Source organism: Eucalyptus grandis, chromosome 2 (assembly GCF_016545825.1).
Source record: "Eucalyptus grandis isolate ANBG69807.140 chromosome 2, ASM1654582v1, whole genome shotgun sequence".
Taxonomy (NCBI): domain Eukaryota; kingdom Viridiplantae; phylum Streptophyta; class Magnoliopsida; order Myrtales; family Myrtaceae; genus Eucalyptus; species Eucalyptus grandis.
This window is the reverse complement of record NC_052613.1, coordinates 37,727,816-37,745,621: the sequence shown is the minus strand read 5'-3', so window position 1 is coordinate 37,745,621 and position 17,806 is coordinate 37,727,816. Positions and strand designations below refer to the sequence as shown.

The 17,806-nt window shown below is 37.3% G+C and overlaps 1 protein-coding gene across 1 annotated transcript; it reads left to right on the top strand.

Moving 5' to 3' along the window:
- The first annotated feature begins 4,985 nt into the window (after nucleotides 1–4,985).
- On the top strand, nucleotides 4,986–12,272 carry LOC104432577 (DEAD-box ATP-dependent RNA helicase 50). The gene is given in 9 exon segments (XM_039307657.1): nucleotides 4,986–5,391; nucleotides 6,075–6,679; nucleotides 7,133–7,327; nucleotides 7,854–8,041; nucleotides 8,614–8,627; nucleotides 8,630–8,826; nucleotides 9,646–9,777; nucleotides 9,948–10,123; nucleotides 11,573–12,272. Coding segments are annotated over 9 exon segments (2,151 nt in total). The 5' UTR covers nucleotides 4,986–5,000; the 3' UTR covers nucleotides 11,826–12,272.
- The last annotated feature ends 5,534 nt before the right edge of the window (nucleotides 12,273–17,806 follow it).

Sequence of the window (17,806 nt, the reverse complement as noted above, 5' to 3'; positions counted from 1 at the left end):
AATAAATGAAATAAAAAGTGGGTAAAGAAATATAAATAAGAATTGATAAACCAACACTAATGGACAACCTGATGCGAGAAAAACTGACTATAAAAATTGATTAATTTATATAAGAGTTGATAAATTTAAGACGTTTGAAAGAAAGAAAAATAAAAATTGATAAGTAACGCAAATGATAGTGGGTAGCCCAAAACGTGACGGTAATTTAATGAGAAAAAAAACTTGGTAAGTTGCTTAAATAGAGATTGGAAATTTTAATGAGAGTTTGTACTTTTAAGACGCTAGTGAAAAAGGCAAACAAAAGTTAATAAAAGACAAGAACAATTAGTAATTTGCATTCTGTCAAAACAATTGGTATTTAATGAAAATGTCGATAAGTCACTAACAAGTAACTAAGAAATTAGATGATTAATAATTTCTTTTAACAGCGATTCTTTTACTTTCACCAACTCCTTTGGCATGGAAAAAACAATCTTCTTTTTTTTAGGGGGAATGAAGTAATAGAATCATCCGTCTATATGTGTCGGTATGGATGATACATATATTAATATTCAAATTAAATGTCCGAATATACCATGAATGGACTGAAAATGTCAACATGTAGTCATGTCGCAATTATGATTAAGTTCATTTCAAATGCATTTAACCGGGTGTTGTAGACACGGATTGTTCTAAAAAATATTGGTCCTATCCAAAGGCGACTACTCTTTTTGGGTAAAAAATTAATTTTCCTTAAATTATCTTTTTCGTCGTTAAGAAAAGTGATACAAACGTGAAAAAATAACTATGACTTCATTAAAAAAGTGAAAATAAAAAATTTAAAAGTACGAGCTCGAGGGAGAGGAACCTGCGGAGGGGAGGGCACCGACAAATTGGTGGTAAACGCTTTTTGCTCGGGAGATATGAATGGGAGATTTGTTAGAGCGTCGCTCTCGCTCCGTCGCTCGGAAGACATCGCCATCACCATCGTCTGTAAAGCTTTGGAAGGAGATGAGAAAGTCTTGCTATTGATATGTTATGAATGGATGTAATGAGATGATGGAAGACGCCGCTATCGTCATCGTCCAATCGATATCACACGCGTATTTTTCTACAATTTTCTATACTCTTTATAGACATGTAAACTCGAGATTTTGAATCGATATCGCATCATAATTGGGTTTTTGTGTAATTATGGTGAATTAATATATCAACGAGAGTGAGCAAAATGAGATTCATTTTTTTAGTTCATGTATCTCGTTAATTCATGTATTTTTCAAGTTCATATATCTTTTAAATTCATATATTTCTAGAGTTTATGTATTTATTTGATTCTTATACCTATTTAATCAGTGTACCTCTTTAGTTCGTGTATCTCTTATGTACATAACTTCTTAAACTCTATGAATAGATTTGAAATTCTTCATCCAAAGTATCACTCGAATCACCTGCATCTCCTCACTTCAATTTTTCTCAAAGTGTGCTGATCTCAAGAAGTGCTCAATAGACTCTAATTGTATAGTGCTAATTAAAACGGGTTCAAGATATTGTATCTTGAGAGACATTGTAGTCTGTGAAGTTGCTTAAATCGTTGGTAAAAACTAGCCGCTTTAAGAATATTCGATTAATCGTACCTCACTTTCTATTTAATTTTTTGTTGTCATTTTCTCAAAGATATTAATTTCTGGTTACAACTATGTTCTTCCTCCAATATGTCATTTCTTCTATGATCTTCCAATTGGGTTTACATGCAATTCATACATAAGAGATCTCATTCCTTTTAGTTGGACATTTTAATACATATAACTGTCTCACCATAGTTATCTAAAAACTATGATTATCTATGCCGGTTGTCATCCTTAGATCTCATGGTGGGTGGGCGAGTGAGCGTGTTAGTTAGAGAGAGATCAATGACCGCCTTTGATGTTAGCAAAATCAACTCCTGAGGATCTATTTCAAAGAAAGAGACCTAGTGGCAGCTCAAGAGCAATAATCACTGTCGTGACAACCCGAGTATGGTGATTGCCTCGATGACAAGGCAGGTTAGTTCAACCGATTTCCACCGCTCTCTCTCTTCCTCACGCCCTCTCTCTCATCGCTCTCTTTCATACTTTTTTTCCCCTTGTTTTTCCTTAACCAATCCCCACATAATCAAATGATAGTACCTCCAGCTTATTTGAACGTAGCCTACTCGGAGAGCAGCATCAACCATAAGGTAACATTAAATCGCGCTCATTATTTGCGAAAAGCTGACGGTCCCCCTCCAGAATCCCGTGAAACATTTCATGGCAGGTGGGCCATTAAAAACGTTGACAATCTCTTCTTCTTCTTCTTCTTTTCATTTTTTTTTGTGCATAGCTTTAATTTCAACTGAATTTGGAATATTCGTAGATTTTTTTTTTTCCTATAAATGAATAATTTTAAAAATATTTTAAGGAGATATTATTTGAATTATTTAGGGCGTGCATGGAAACGTTTCTAAGAAACGTTTCCGGCACCTTTGCAGACGGAAAGTGTCTAGGGAGCAAAAAGAACAGAAACGCGTTTGGTTGCGTTTTTGTTCCTTTTTTTTTGTTTCTGGAACGAAATAGAACAGAAAAAAAAAAAAAAAGTTGTTCTCCAGAAAAGAAACGAAACACCGGAAAACAAAAGAACAAAAACGACTCTTCTCTCTCTTCTTCTTCTCTTCTTCTTTTCTTCTTTTTTTTCTTATTTTTTCTTTGGCCGGTCGCCGGCCTCGGCCATGGGCCGCGACCGCCGTCGAGGCTCGGCCTCGCCCCAGATCCGGCGAGGTGCCGAGCCTCGCCCCAACCACGGCCGAGCTCGGCCTCGCGTGGGCGCGAGAGCCGCCGTGGCCGGCGAGGCTGCCCTGGCCGTCGGCCGATCGCCGGAGGCCGGTGACCGGCCGAAAAAAAAAGAAAAATAAAAAGAAAGGAAAAATAAAAAATAATAAAAAATGTTTAAAAAATTAAAAGAAACAAAAAAATAATAAAATTTAACCAAACGTGTTTCATTTTTTTATTCGAACCAAACGTTACCAAACGCGTTCTTTTTGTTGAAAATTGTTAGGACAAACACTTTTTTTTTTCTGTTCTAGGAACAAAAAAGCACAGAAATAAATCCATGCGCACCCTTAGTTTTCATACAATCATTGCGACATGTCCATCACTCAATCCATCGTGGTAATGTTGTCACGCGGACAAATATCAGGCTCCTTAATTTTCGGTCCTCGTGCCTTACAGCTGCTCTGCATGTCGGACTGAACAGCCAAACAATATGGCAAAGTTTAGGCCCCACCCCGGTCACAAAAATCAGCTTCGACATCGGGACTCATCATGGTTTGAAACTTTTCTTGAAACTTTGAATGAGAGAAGGGGTTTATTGGCCCATTGTGGAAAGGCTAGGGTTTTGATTTTTTTTTTTTTTTGCCCCTTTGCTATGGTTAGTTTTTGAATTCTCATTTCCCTTTGAACGTTTTGTTTGGATAAAAAATTTCCATTCCACTCTTTTTGAGGGCCTTCTAGGGGTCGTTCGCCTTCTGAACCAGCTTCGCAGCCCCTTGGGCCAACCTATGAGGTTTTAGGCGATGGGCCTTGAGAACAAATCTCTCAATTCTTTCAATTTCCATCTTCTAGCCAAGACACATTGATTCATTTGCATGACATGGTTGCTTGAGAATGTATTTTATCTATCGATTACACTGTCAAGATACGGACTGATCACTCACATCTGATCACGCATCTCTCTCAATTTAATCTCTTACTTTTGATTGGCTCATTTTCCTTTGCACCATTATTGAGTGATATAATCACAAAATGTAGTATATTAACTTGGATATACGTTCCAATTTTGTAAGAGCGGAGCACTTTTCACACTTATTTCCTTGGTCAAAGAGGCCCAAAATTTTTTAATGTATTCAGTGGTGTCCTTGACTAGTGAAAAGGTACATATAAATTAGGCGAAAATACTCCCATAAAAATTATAGTCACTATTAGATTATCAGTATCTCATTGCGTGAGTTAATTTCAGAAAATTCCTTTCCTCATACACTAATATACTACCTAATGAAGTGATGGTGGTAATATCACAATAAATTAGGGAATGCCTTGAAATATTCGATGATACTCTCAAATGTGTTGTGGCGGTACCTTTATAGGAGTTCCCCTCTCCTTCTTGTATATATATTATTTTTTAGTTAGGTTTACAAAATTTATAAATACACACCAAATTGGACTGAAAACAATTGATTGAAAACTTCGATAAGTTCCTTATCAAGACTTCAAAGAATCTATGGCTTAGTTTCTGATATGCGTTGGTCGAGTGTCGAAAAGTGTGGGAGAGTATTGAACAAGTATTGAAATGTTCAACATGACACCAAAGCCCTTGAAAATTGTCAATGCTATAGTGCGTAATGAAGTGATGGTCCATATATCACAATAAATCATGGAATGTCCTGAAATATTCCATGACACTCTCAAATGTGATGTGGTAGTAGTTATTAATTCTTAGTTAGGAGAAAAACTTACAAAATATATTAGTACGCATCAAATTGGATTGAAAATAATAAATCAAAAAACCTCAATCACTTCATCGTCGAGACTTAAAAAAATCTAGGCCTTATAAAATTTTAGTAATACCTTTTATATCTTTTATCCGTAAGCCTTCCTCCTTATCCAAAATATTTAACCTAAGATCGACCCATTAATGAAAAAAATTCAAAACTTATGGTACAATGTTCGGATAGTTTATATCTTAAAAGGGAAAACTTTCTCCAGTAAAGGTGTTAATTTTCAATGGAGTGTTTTATTTCGAGTTCTTCCAATGTATCCCGAAAGCCGTCAAAAAAAAAAAAAAAGTTTTGGAAAAGATAAGCCCTCGTGCCAGTACTATTTATTTATTTATTTATTTATAAATTTGGAGGGGTTTTGGGCTTAAATAAAAAAAAAAAAAAATCTTCATCTTCATTATCATCGTCATCTTCTTCGTCTTCATTTTCTTCATTTTTTTTCTGGGCATGCACGATGATGCTAGCGAAAGCTCCTTCTCCTCCCATCAGCCTCAATTCAACACCATTCACATCCACCTCCACCGCCACCTCCAGCTCCGTCGCGTGCCCTTTCTCCTTCCGTCCCCGTCTCCTCCCCTCTCGGGCCCTCGGCGCTCGCCGCCGCCGCCTCCGCCTCCGCCTTCCCGGCGGCGGGACCCGTAATTTCGCCGTCCGGTCGGGGGGCTACACGAGGACGCCCTTGGACACTCCGGGGGCCTACCAGCTGATCGACGACGAGACGGGCGAGCGGTTCATCGTCTGGGGCGGCAGCGACGACCCGGTCGACTCTCCGGCTCCGCCCGACGACGTCCTCCGGTGGAAGCCCGCGAGGAAGAGCGGCGGCGGCGGCGGCGGTTCTAGTGGAGGTGATGCTTCGCTGCGAATTGAGTCTTTGGTCATGTGGATGATGGGTAGTTTTTTGTTTTAAGATAATAAAGGGGATTTGTGTCTTACTTTCGCTATCTTTTTGGGGCGATGATTTGATGTTACTAGTGTACTCTCATTTGGGTTGCTGAGCTAAAAGTTAGGTTAGATTATATCTCAGTGATTGAGCTATACCTTGCGTAGTTTGCATTCAACTGTAGACGTGTTTGATGTGAATGAGCAAATTGAATAACTAATGCGGTCCGTTCTGATGACGAATTCCGTTTTATTTTTTGTTTTTGTTTTTTTTTTTTGGTGTATGCATTGTTGATAATTGGTACCTGAGCCGTTGGAACAACTCAAGCAATTTGTTATATGCATTTCGTGCTGTGCAAATGCCAAAGCTGAACCATTGTGTTCAGATGCATAACAAGTCCAACACTAGTTCTTCTTTTGGAGCTTATTTGACTCGTGCAGTCTTGGGCCAAAGATTTTAGTTTTCTTAGTTTGGCTCAAAAATGAATACATGCAAAACAAGTTAGAAATTTCTCTCCCATTTCAATCTGTGTTAGATTTTCTCACAGCGTACTTAATCCCTCTGTGTAACGTGTAAATTCGGAGCTTGGAGATGAATTTGTTTTTACATTGATAAAATGAATTCTGACAGTCATTTCTTCTTTTGCAGGCAATCATCATGGCTCAACGCTGCCAAAAGATGATTCTCCCGCAGCAAGTGTGAGGGGCAGAAGTTTTGGACGATTGAAATCGCAGAGAGTCAAAGCTCTTGCTGAAAAATCTTCCAAGCTAAAGGAAGCGAGTCACAAGGATTATGAACAAGAAATAGAAAATGTACCTTTTGATGTGCCTGATCTCTCTTATTCCAAATTGGACAAACAGGGGAAAAAGAAGGAAGCAGCTATCCTTGGACTTAAAGGAAAGGATTCAGGTGCCTACCGATCCAAAGCTGCCAAAGACGCTGCAGGGAGGACTGACAATGCAGATGTGGATCATTCAGTGCACCGAATGGAACCCAATAAACACGGCATATCTGCCACCAGAGTAGTTGGAACAGAGCATTCAGTTCGTAGTTCTAATGCAGATTTCAGAGGATGGGGCAGGGGCTTGTCCGTGGATGACTTTAGATCTGAGTCAAAAGATCTAAATTTGCATAGGAAAGTTTCCTCCAATAGTGACTTCTATAGTCGAAAGTCCTTTGAAGAATTGGGTTGTAGTGACTATATGATTGAATCTTTGAGGAAGCAGCAGTTTCTGCACCCCTCACATATTCAGGTACATCAATAGTATGACCTACTCGAAGTCAAAGGTTTCAACTTGTTGTTTTCTCTTTTTTGGCTGGTAAATGGAAGAAACTTGGTTGTTGCTCTCTTACTGCCTTTTTAGTTTTCAGTATACTAAACTTGAGCACGTTTTAATCATTTCCGCTATATATACCATCTGCATGATATCCACATTGGGCTTTAAATCAATGATGGCCTTGTTTCTGTATAGTTCTAGAGGTAAGCCTGCATTTGTCATCATCAATATTTTATCTGTAAGTGTGAATTTGGAGCTGATGGATGTGGAAGTCATTGAAGGGCCAACCTATAGCATCAGTTTTTGTCTTTTCCTTCTCGTGGGTATTGATAAGTAATTACATCAAGATGTTCTATCTACAACTTGACAAAGGAAGATCTTCTCTAGTGTACTGCAACTCAGATTGATGCTAACTATGAATGACTGCAGGGAATGGCATTCAAACCTGTAATTGAGGGAAAGACTTGTATTATAGCTGATCAGAGTGGCTCGGGAAAAACGCTGGCTTATCTTGCACCAGTAGTCCAACGTCTCAGACAAGAAGAACTGCAAGGACTTAGCAAATCCTTCTCACGAAGCCCTCGAGTTGTCATTTTGGTGCCAACTGCTGAGTTAGCTTCTCAGGTTGGTAGTTGGTATCCTTATTTGTGCCTCTTCTTTTACCCTTACGTGCTTTGGCAAGCAAGTTACCAACTTTTACTAGTTTATGGCCATTTTAAGCTCTCATCCCATACTGTGATGGGCTGTTGCTTAAGCAGCAAATTTGTGGTAAAAAAGTTCTCCAAATTTTTTCGGTGGCAGTCAAGCTCGTTTGAACAACTTGTTGCCTATAATACTCAAATTATCATCTCTTCTTTCCAAAAAAATAAAATATAGGGATTCCTAAGTGTTGCAATCTGAAAGATTGTTTTGGGATCCTGGAAAGACAAATATACAATTTGAGTGGCACAGTTGCTTATATGATGTGCATAATCCATTCACGTGGCAAAACCGGTAATCTCCATGGAGCTGTTGAAAATGTAGGTGTTCTGAATTTGGAGACACTCTGTAGTTGTTTTATTTATAGTCATGCTTGTTTCTGATTACAAACTAATGTAATTTTTTGTGCCCACATGAGTGATACTTAATATCTATAGTAAGTTTTATGCAGGTTTTGAGTAACTGCCGATCCATATCAAAGTTTGGGGCTCCATTCCGGTCTATGGTTGCCACGGGTGGTTTCAGGCAGAAAACACAGCTGGAAAATATAGAAGAAGGTGTTGATGTCCTAATAGCCACTCCTGGTCGCTTTATTTTTCTTGTTAAAGAAGGCTTTTTGAAGTTGAAGGATCTTAGATGGTAAGCCTATGCATTGTATAATGTTGCATGATTGAGTTTGGGTGCACGAGCTAATCAAAATCATCGTCTTCTCATCTGTTTTTGAGTAATTAATGTGATCGTGCTACTTCTTTCTAGATTTAGTACTACCACCATGTATCATTACCATTCTTTGAGGAAAGGAAAATATTAGCGAAAGTTCTATTCTTACCCTTACCTACACAGCTGAATCTTAATTTTCTGGCTTGAGTTATGGAGACTTTTGCTTTGATTTACAAAAATGCTAAATATATTGCTATTTGTTAGCCCCAATAGAAATCTTTGAGAAATGACCGGTGACAAATTGTGAAAGCTCCACTTGTCATATTGTTTGATATAGGATATGAAGGTAAAAAATATTTTGTTAATGGATTTGCCTGCTAAGAATTTGAATAACATCAAAACCTGGATGGTTTTGGCATTCAGCAGATTTCAGTCCATGCTATGCTACATTTAAGTGGCTATAATGTACTCAGAAACAGAAGAATGGCATCTTTATACATATTGCAGATTGTTTTGCAACTTCTGCTATAATTTATGGCTTTACGGCGCAGCATGATTTTGGACGAGTGGATATTCTCTGCAAAGATGAGGAGTTTGAAGCAGCTTTTCAAAGCATAATCAATTCTTCACCTGTCGCCACACAGTATCTGTTTGTGACAGCCACATTGCCGGTAGATATATATAACAAAATAGTTGAAATTCTCCCCGACTGTGAAGTGATCATGGGACCTGGCATTCATCGGACAAGCCCTCACCTTGAAGAGGTTGGTTTAAAGCTGTATTGTTCCCCTTCCATTATTTGCCAGCGGATACATTACTGTAATCTAATTTAGGCACACGGGATTCACTTTTGTGTATCCTGGATGCTTTTGGGCTATATATTACTCAAAACTAAGCTGTCGTTTATGCTCCCTAAAAGTGATGGAGCATGGTTACCTTGATGCTTTGGATTTGGGGGTGGCTTGTTACTGCATATGACGGGGGAAGAAGGGAAGTGGAATGAAATTTTTCCCTTGAATGACTCTTAGCACATATGGATTGATTGTCTATACTATTCTTATGGTCAAAAGCAGTCTATACTATCTAAAGATGCCACCAGCATTCTGTATGTCATTAAAACTACTTGGAGTTGAAGAGAAGGAGAAGGCTCTGAAATTTCATTGATCGTGCTGAGATGATTGTGGATTATATTAGGATCCTATCTGTTTTCTATTCTTTCCTCAATGTGCAGAAGAGTTTGTGCAGTTATCCGAAAATTCTTTCTGTGTCACTTTGCCTGTTTGTTGGTTTTCAGATTTTAACTTTGTACAAAGGTATCATACAAACTAATTTAGGCTGCATATACTGGAGAAGGATTATTTTCGCAACAGTAATCCTAGATAGGCTAAGAGCTTTCTCATTCAGGTTGAACAGTTATCTCCTGTTATGTGAAATTGTTTTGTCCTTCCCCCTTGATGAACATGTTGCATAAATTTGCTCTGGTAGCTGACCAGTGGCATTCCTTCTATTTTCCTGTGAAGAAGATAACCAACCAAATACCATTGTTATAGAGGAAAAATTTAACTGTTAAACGTTTTGTCCAGTTTCTTGTAGATTGTAGTGGAGAGGAAGGCAGTGAGAAGACTCCAGATACTGCATTCCTGAATAAGAAGTCTGCTCTTATTCAGCTTGCGGAAGAAAGCCCGGTAACCAAAACAATTGTATTCTGTAACAAGGTATGTTGATATTTCAGTGTAAGCTGCTTGAAATTGATTCATCATTACATTTACCTCTCTCCTGCCATCTTGCTAACTCCTGACCTGGAGTTTGAGAGATGGTTCTGAAGCCACCTGGATGGGGGACTCGTCATTACTTTTTAACCATCCTTCCTATTCTCCATAAACAGATTGAGACATGTCGAAAAGTTGAAAATGCATTGAAGCGCATTGACAGAAAAGGTGCTCGTACAAGAGTTCTACCTTTTCATGCTGCTGTTTCACAAGAGTTGCGGCAGGCAAATATGAAAGAGTTTGCTGCTTCTCCATCTAAAGATGTCTCCTTGTTTTTGGTTTGCACCGACAGGTATGTATAGTTGCTTTGTCCAAAACTAATCAGGCTATGCTTCTAGAGATATATCTGTTCAGCCGCTGAGCTTGATCCCTAAAAGTAAGCCTTTAATTAAACTATGTGTGGCCTGCCAAGACCCAGGCCTTCAGTTATCAGTTCAAACTTGCACAATTATAACATAGTCGGTGTCAATAAGAATTAGATGAAAATAGCAATGGCTGGGATAGGCCTTTTCTGTGGATTTTTCGAATTATTGGGCCTGTATACTTGCAACTTTTTGGGTATTGGGCTCAGCTCAATTGCATTGATGGGCAAGAGCTGAGCATTAGCTAACACTCGAGGCACTCACCTAGGTGCTCAGGCAAAGCGAGGTGAAGCCTCTGCTTCTCATCTCAGCTTGGGCAAGGTTTCCTCATTTGAGGTAAGCACCGGAGGTGAGGTGCTCCTCCTATGAGATGTTGCCTCAGAAAAGATCTGTCTAGCTTGACATTTTTTCTTTGACTTTTTTATTCCGTCCTTAGTAAAAATGAGGAAAATGACATAAATAGTCATTGAAGTTTAGCCCAATATGCAATGTGATCCCTAAACTTTCAATTTATTTAATATGATCTATGAACTTTTGGTACATATTCAGTTTAGTCCCTAAATTATATGAAAATGTTCAATGTAGTTTCTACTTTTTAATTAATGAAAGGACAATATTGGACATTTTCTTATAATTTAGAGATTAAGATCGAAAGTTTAAGAACCACAATTGAATAAATTGAAAGTTCAGGGACCGCATTGCTCATTGGGATAAAGTTTAGGGACCCTATTGAAAAAAAATTAAAACTTCATGGACCATATTGCACATCGGATTAAGTTCAATTTCCATTTGTGTCATTATCCCTAAAAATAAAGAAGAGAATAGGTAAATATCTTTTTGAGAGAGCTGTTGGAAGTGGAGGACAGCTTCTAGGCTCTAAGAAGCTGAAAGATCTTTAGCTTCTTTTTTCTCAAAATGGCCACAATTGTTCTCTCTCGTTCCATTGTCCTCCAAAGCTTGTGAGGAAGGATGGAACAAAAAAATAAACAATGAATGTGTAATCTGTCCTTTCTAATTCTTTGTTAACTATTATACACTCACAACATCTTGCACCACTGCAGTATTTGTTACGATGCAGACCTGGATTAATGTGATTCTAAGTGTGAAAGACCTACTAATTTGTTTCTTGATGGATTAATCCCCACTTCTACTTAGCACCTCCCATCATTCAGCCTAGCGCCTGATGCATTGTGGTTCTTAGCCTCTTAAAGAGGGCCTGGTGCTTTTAACAGCACTGGTTTTGATGTGGTCAAATGAAAGGCGGCCGCTTTTAACTATTAGGGCAGTCACTGGACACATACAAATTTACCAAAGTCATGTCACTCTCATCTTTCATTAAGTATATGCAAGATCCTGATGAATTTTCAACTATATGGCAGGGCGTCACGAGGAATCGACTTTACTGGAGTGGATCATGTTATTCTCTTTGACTTCCCGCGCGAGCCAAGCGAATATGTCCGCCGTGTTGGAAGAACAGCGAGAGGGGCTGGAGGGACAGGCAAAGCGTTTGTCTTTGCAGTTGGGAAGCAAGTTTCCCTGGCAAGAAGGATAATGGAGAGAAACCAGAAAGGCCATCCCTTGCATGATGTGCCCTCTGCTTATGAGTTGATGAGTGAGATGTTCATGCACTGAGCGGGATCTGAGTTCATACCTGCAGTGACAGGAGGAGATTCCATTAGTCCATTCTTTTTTTCCTGCATATCACGGAGGAAGGGCGCGCGGCAAGAAGTGAAAACGTAAGGGGGGTTGTTTGGTTAGAATCTGGTTCTCCCATTTTGCATCTACATGGAGGGGGGATCACAGAAGAGTCTATGCAATGAAGAGCTTGATATCAAGGTTTGAAGCCTATATATTTCAGTCTTTATTCAGTTCATTGTCGAGGAAAGATTGATGCTCTTGGGGATCGAGACTGACTTAAGAGGTCTCGGAGGCCTGTATTGTCTGAAGTTGCACTTTGTTGATAATGAATATGCAATGATAGGAAAGTACGGGACCATATCCCCTGCTGTGTGGAATGAATTATATAAAATGACCTGTCGTAGCGAGTTACTGAGCGTTAAGATATAAGACATTCAAGAACTTTATTTTGCATAGTGAGCTTTACAATCATATTGAATAAAATTTGTTTGGCGATGAAATATTTGATGAAGCATAATAATGATAAGGAAGTACCTATAGCTCATCCTACTCCAGCACATTAGAAAGTTACTTCAGTGATAAGGGATCCGGTTTGAACGTTGACTGGTTGGTACTATGTTTTGAGGAGGCAGGCCTGACCTGCAAGCCTCGCGACCTTAAGGTAATAAAGCTGGTCAATCCCTACTCCATGCGAATGGTGTGAGCGGGGAATGATAGGAGACGACCTGTTCATTAGAATTGCAAAAGCATTGTACCAAAGTGACTCAATTGCATTATTGCCAAATGCTGTGTCTTTATTTGGGCTCCTATTACGAGTACGTAGTGAATACTTGAACTCGACCATATTTTCCACTTTTGAGGAAGGCTGTTCTTTTGTTTTTTTTATTAGAGGGGAAGACTGCGGAGTTCTTTTTCGTAAAAATTCAGTGAATACTTCAATTTCAACATGCAAGGTTGCGTATAAGTTTGTTGATTATATTCAGAGACAACTAATCACCAAGTGTTTAATAGCTATGTAAATCTTGGTGAGACTTCTATGATTTCTTTGTGAGATTTACATATTGTTTCGTAAGGAATTGTGTAGGCTACATACTATGTGAATTATTGAGTATAAGTGGTGGCTAAAAAATCTTCGAAGTATTTTGAGTGACTCGAGCATATTTCTAACCTCCACAATATCACTTGATCAATTGTGAAATCTTATGTTGCTCTCCTCATGTACGAGATTATATTGACCGAACTACGTAAATTCGATTTCCAATTCTACTTTTCTATTTTCTGATTAATGTTGTTATTCATTTTTTCTTTCGCAACAAAAATCAAGATAAACACGTATGTTTTTTGTTTGACTTATATGCATTTTCTTGTATTGGCTGATTTTTTTTCTATCTAGTATTAACTTAGTAATTATGACATTCATGATATTTTGCAAATGATACCTTGTCTAAAATAATGAAACAAATCCCAGAAAACAAAATGTAAGTGTTTAGGTGTAAATTTTAATCCATCTTGCGTGACTGTGCAGATCAAATTCTAGTTGTTTTGAAAGCAAAGATGATTATAGGTCCGTGTGTATGTTCAATTTACTTAATAATGACTTATTCATTTCCAAAAATTTTGTCCTACATGTTTTGGAGAAAAATCAATACAATAAAACTTTAATTAATTGATTAATAAGCACCCTAAAGGTAATTCCTTTAAAAGAGAAGCTTTGGTTATTTTGATTGACAAAAAGCCGTGGTTGTAGTCAACTTTTTCCTATCCAATCAAACATTTCATGGCCAATAGTGACGTTAAAGTCGCTTTTGGAAAAAGCCAAGGGAAAAGAAGACAACTATTGTCCTCTAAGAATTGGTAGGGGAGGGTGGATCTTATTGTAAGATCTTTGCTACTTCGTGTCTGCATAAAACAACGTATGGGCCTACAAGAAGTGATAAGATGACAATGGTCCAAAGTTCACAAAAGTTCATCCAATCAAACGTGACATGTCCATTTGAAACGCGCCACAGTTTTGGCTAGGAACTTGTAGTGGAGGGTGGACCTTATTATAGAGAATTTCGCTACTTTATGTCTGAATGAAATAACATATGGACCTACACGAAGTGACAAGATGAAGATGGTCCCAAGTTCACAAAAGTTCATCCAAATCAAATGTGGCATGTCTATTTGAAACGCACCACATTTTCAGCTACAAATGATTCATGATGTTAGTGTTACTTTGAGGAACAAAAGTGAAGGGAGAAGTAGACGTTATTGTCCTTTAAGGACCTATAGTGGACTATGGACCTTATTCGTGTTTGAATAAAACAAAGGATGGACATGTGAGATGTGAAAAGATAAGATGATCCTAAATTTACAAAACCTCATCCCAAAAGGAGGGGATAAGAACGATATCATTGTCATCATTTTTGCGCCACATTCATTTTGATGCCAAAACTTTTCGACCAAGAAATCATCAATTCATATTTGAAGAAGTTTATTTTATATATTCCAATGTAGTTCTAGATCTTTGTATGAGTTTTAAATATAATTGTTCTACCTAATTCTCATTAAACCTGAATTGAGAATAAATTGTCTGATGAAAACAAGGATAAAACAAGAGATTTATATCATCATTGTAAATCACATTTAATCCTACCCCATTTGCCATGCTTCTTAGATAAATCCTAATGATAAACACAACACGTCATCGTTGAAAGTGATTTATTTGGGTTTTTTTTATTTATATATTGCGAGACCTTTGTATGATTAGGTATTATCGTGAGAAATGAATGCACAATAGAAAGAATGAGATAATTTAGCGTATAATTCAAGTGACGGGCAGGATAAAAGCAATAAATAAAAGGAAAAATTATCGTGGGAGAGTTGGGATCTAAAAATTGACGGTAAAGGGTTACAGTTAACAAGTGTTGGTCGCTTAAAGTTAGAGATTCTTTGTCTTGCGTGATTTCTCTATTGCCGTCTCAACAATCTGTTAATACATTCAATTACAAGTGTGTTGAATGAGAGATACTAATTACCGAATCATGGGGACACAAATAAACAGGGCAAAGTAGCATTTCAAGGATGCTCTTGCCCTTGCGTTCTCCCACCTTCAAGCTTTTTTTTCCTCATTTTTATGTAATTGTCTAAAAACTATAAACTTTTATTTAATTGGCAATCCTTGGCACAAATGATAATAAAAAAATCTCAACAAAAAACCATCATGTTTTAAACTCACGTTTATCTGATGTGCGTATGCTATACTGTTGATTTTACATAAAAATGCTGGGTTGATCTTCCAATGAGATTAGTAAGTAGGTCATATTCACCGTCAATAAAAATATATCACATCACTTTACCAATTTAGTAAACTATTGGTGGGTCTCCCAGTATTATCTTATGTTATTTCTCTCTATTCTTTTTGGTTCCGTGTGCTAGTTAACTGACTAAAGATGGCTGATTTATAGTTTGTGATAGCAAATGTGATAAAAGAACACCAAATTTAAATGGAAAACCTTTGCGGAAAAAATTATGGAGAAAGAATAAACAAAATCCATTATAGGAAATCAATGATTATAAAAAGTGGCTAAAAAATAAACACTTTTTCTATCTCAACTTCTTAATCTAATAACTCAATAATAATGATATTTATATTGCTCTTAATCCCTAATGTTGGCCCAACTCCAGAATTCAAGACATACTCAATTGATTCTTCTTGTTGAGAACACAATACCCTTTTCAAAAGATTAAGAGATGTTGAAATTCTGACACCTACCTGCTCGATGAAACCCCCTCATTTAGGATGATTTGGCATTGGAAATATGTAACGCGTGTGTATCTCGACCATGATTCTCTCGTGGCCTCATCAATGAATGTACCTTAGACTATCCACAAATTTGTCCTTCTACTTTTGTCTTTTTTGTTTTTGTTTTTTTAGGCGGTGGTGGTTTTTGTTTTGTTTTTTTTTTTTTTTTGGGGGGTGGGGTGTGGTTGTTCGGTCAAAAAGACTAATCACAATGGACAAAGGTGCGCAATGCACGTAGCTAATCAAGAAGTTCTGTTGGAAATTAATCCAGAGAAAGCACACTGTTTGTTGTAATCAAAACATCAATGTAAAGAAAATGATAACAACTTTATAATTTCATTCCCTTTACAAATCTTGGAGAAGAAAAAAATAAGATATAACATAAAATTGGAGGTGAGGTACGGATAACCGAATCTTCTTAAGACGATTAGTTCCTGCCAAAGGTGCCCCGCAGATTCACAAACTATGCCTCCCAAGATACAACACCTCGAACCTTGTTTGGATTAGCACTATGCAAAACGTAACTCCGTCGAACCGTTCAATTGAACCAAGACACTCGGGAAAAACAAGAGTAGAAAATGACATCAAAGCTCTTTTTGGAATCGAATCGGAAAACAAAAAAAAAAAACCCTTATGAAGCTCTATGCTCATATCTATTTATAGAGTTTTTTAGTTCATGTACTAAAGAGATACATGAATTAAATAGACGCGTGTATCCACGAGATTCATGAATAAAGAGATACGTGAATCCAAGAGATTCATGAACTCAATAAATATATGAACTAAACTATACATGAATCTAGGAAATTCATGAATTCAATAGATACGTGAACATAAAAGTATAGGAAATTCATGAATCCAAAAAGAGATACGTGAACAGAAAAAACGTATCTTAATTTATTGGCTTCCGTAGATCCATTAACCATAATTATAATCATAATTACAACAAGTTCTTCAGAAGCTGCCATGTGATTGCAAAAGCCAGATTTTGGAGAAGGTTCTCCCATCAAGAATGTTTACGCATTAAACATCAACAGTTCACAATTTCCACAGAAAAAGCCACAAACAGGTCATCCTTAATTACACTTATCTTTTAATAAGTTTCGATAGAAAAAAATTATTTGCTAACACGAATGTTTTTTTATGGACAGCAAGAAAGCTACATTACTTAGGTAAACTCTAAATTCATAGAGTACCCTATTATTTTTATGAGTTAGACAAGAAGTGGATTAAAACTTGGTGGAAACATGATAATCAAGTATTCTGCATCTAGCCTAATGAAAAATTCGAAGAATGCAGACATACAATTCTCCTTTATGCGTCAATTATTTAACCATTAGAACTCTAGAAAGGTAGAAGGCAGTTTTTTCCTGGATCTTTTCTAAGCACCGAGTCGACGAAGACTAGTAGGAAACTTCAAGGTAAATTCAGACACCAAGCAATGACGAAGACTAGTAGGAAACTTCGATGTAAGTTCATACATGAATCAATTGCTCTCCTTTGCTGACTTTTCCGAGACCTGTGCACACAAACAATTCCATGCCCTGGATTCAAGTACCTAGGAAGCATATGCTTGACCTCTAAGGAATGTGCGCTCGACCTGAATGAGAGCAAAACACATTCACTTTACCTTAAAACTATGCAACTTATTGTGAAGAGGGTGCACTTTCCCCTAGAGAGAATGCACCTTCTCTAGGATAGGAATGCATTTCAATAGGGACCTGTAATTTCTCTATAAATAAATATCTTTTGACACCCTGTTTTTAGAGGGCATAACTGATTAAACTTATTGATTTGTCCACGCTTAATGAAAATTTAGTGGGTGGACAGATCATAGTTAGGTACTCTCACTGTTCTCCTAACTAAACATAAGCATATGTTATTTGGTATTGCAGCCCTGAAATTTTAAATTTTATTCGACCTTGAGATGCACGAACCATTTATCATTTTTTTTTTTTTTTAGTGATCAAGTGGTGTCTAAACCAACTTTCACACACTTCAATTAGTCCACCATCCCAAGCCATCATCGATCATTTGTTATGATGTGATGCCATAGCAAAATCTACAATTTAGGGATCTAGTTATTTTTGCACCGCTAATGTAATATTTATGCACACTAATAATAATAGGGCATGAAATAAGTATATATCAAATTCCACCTATTTGAATGGCTGGTGCGTATATTGAA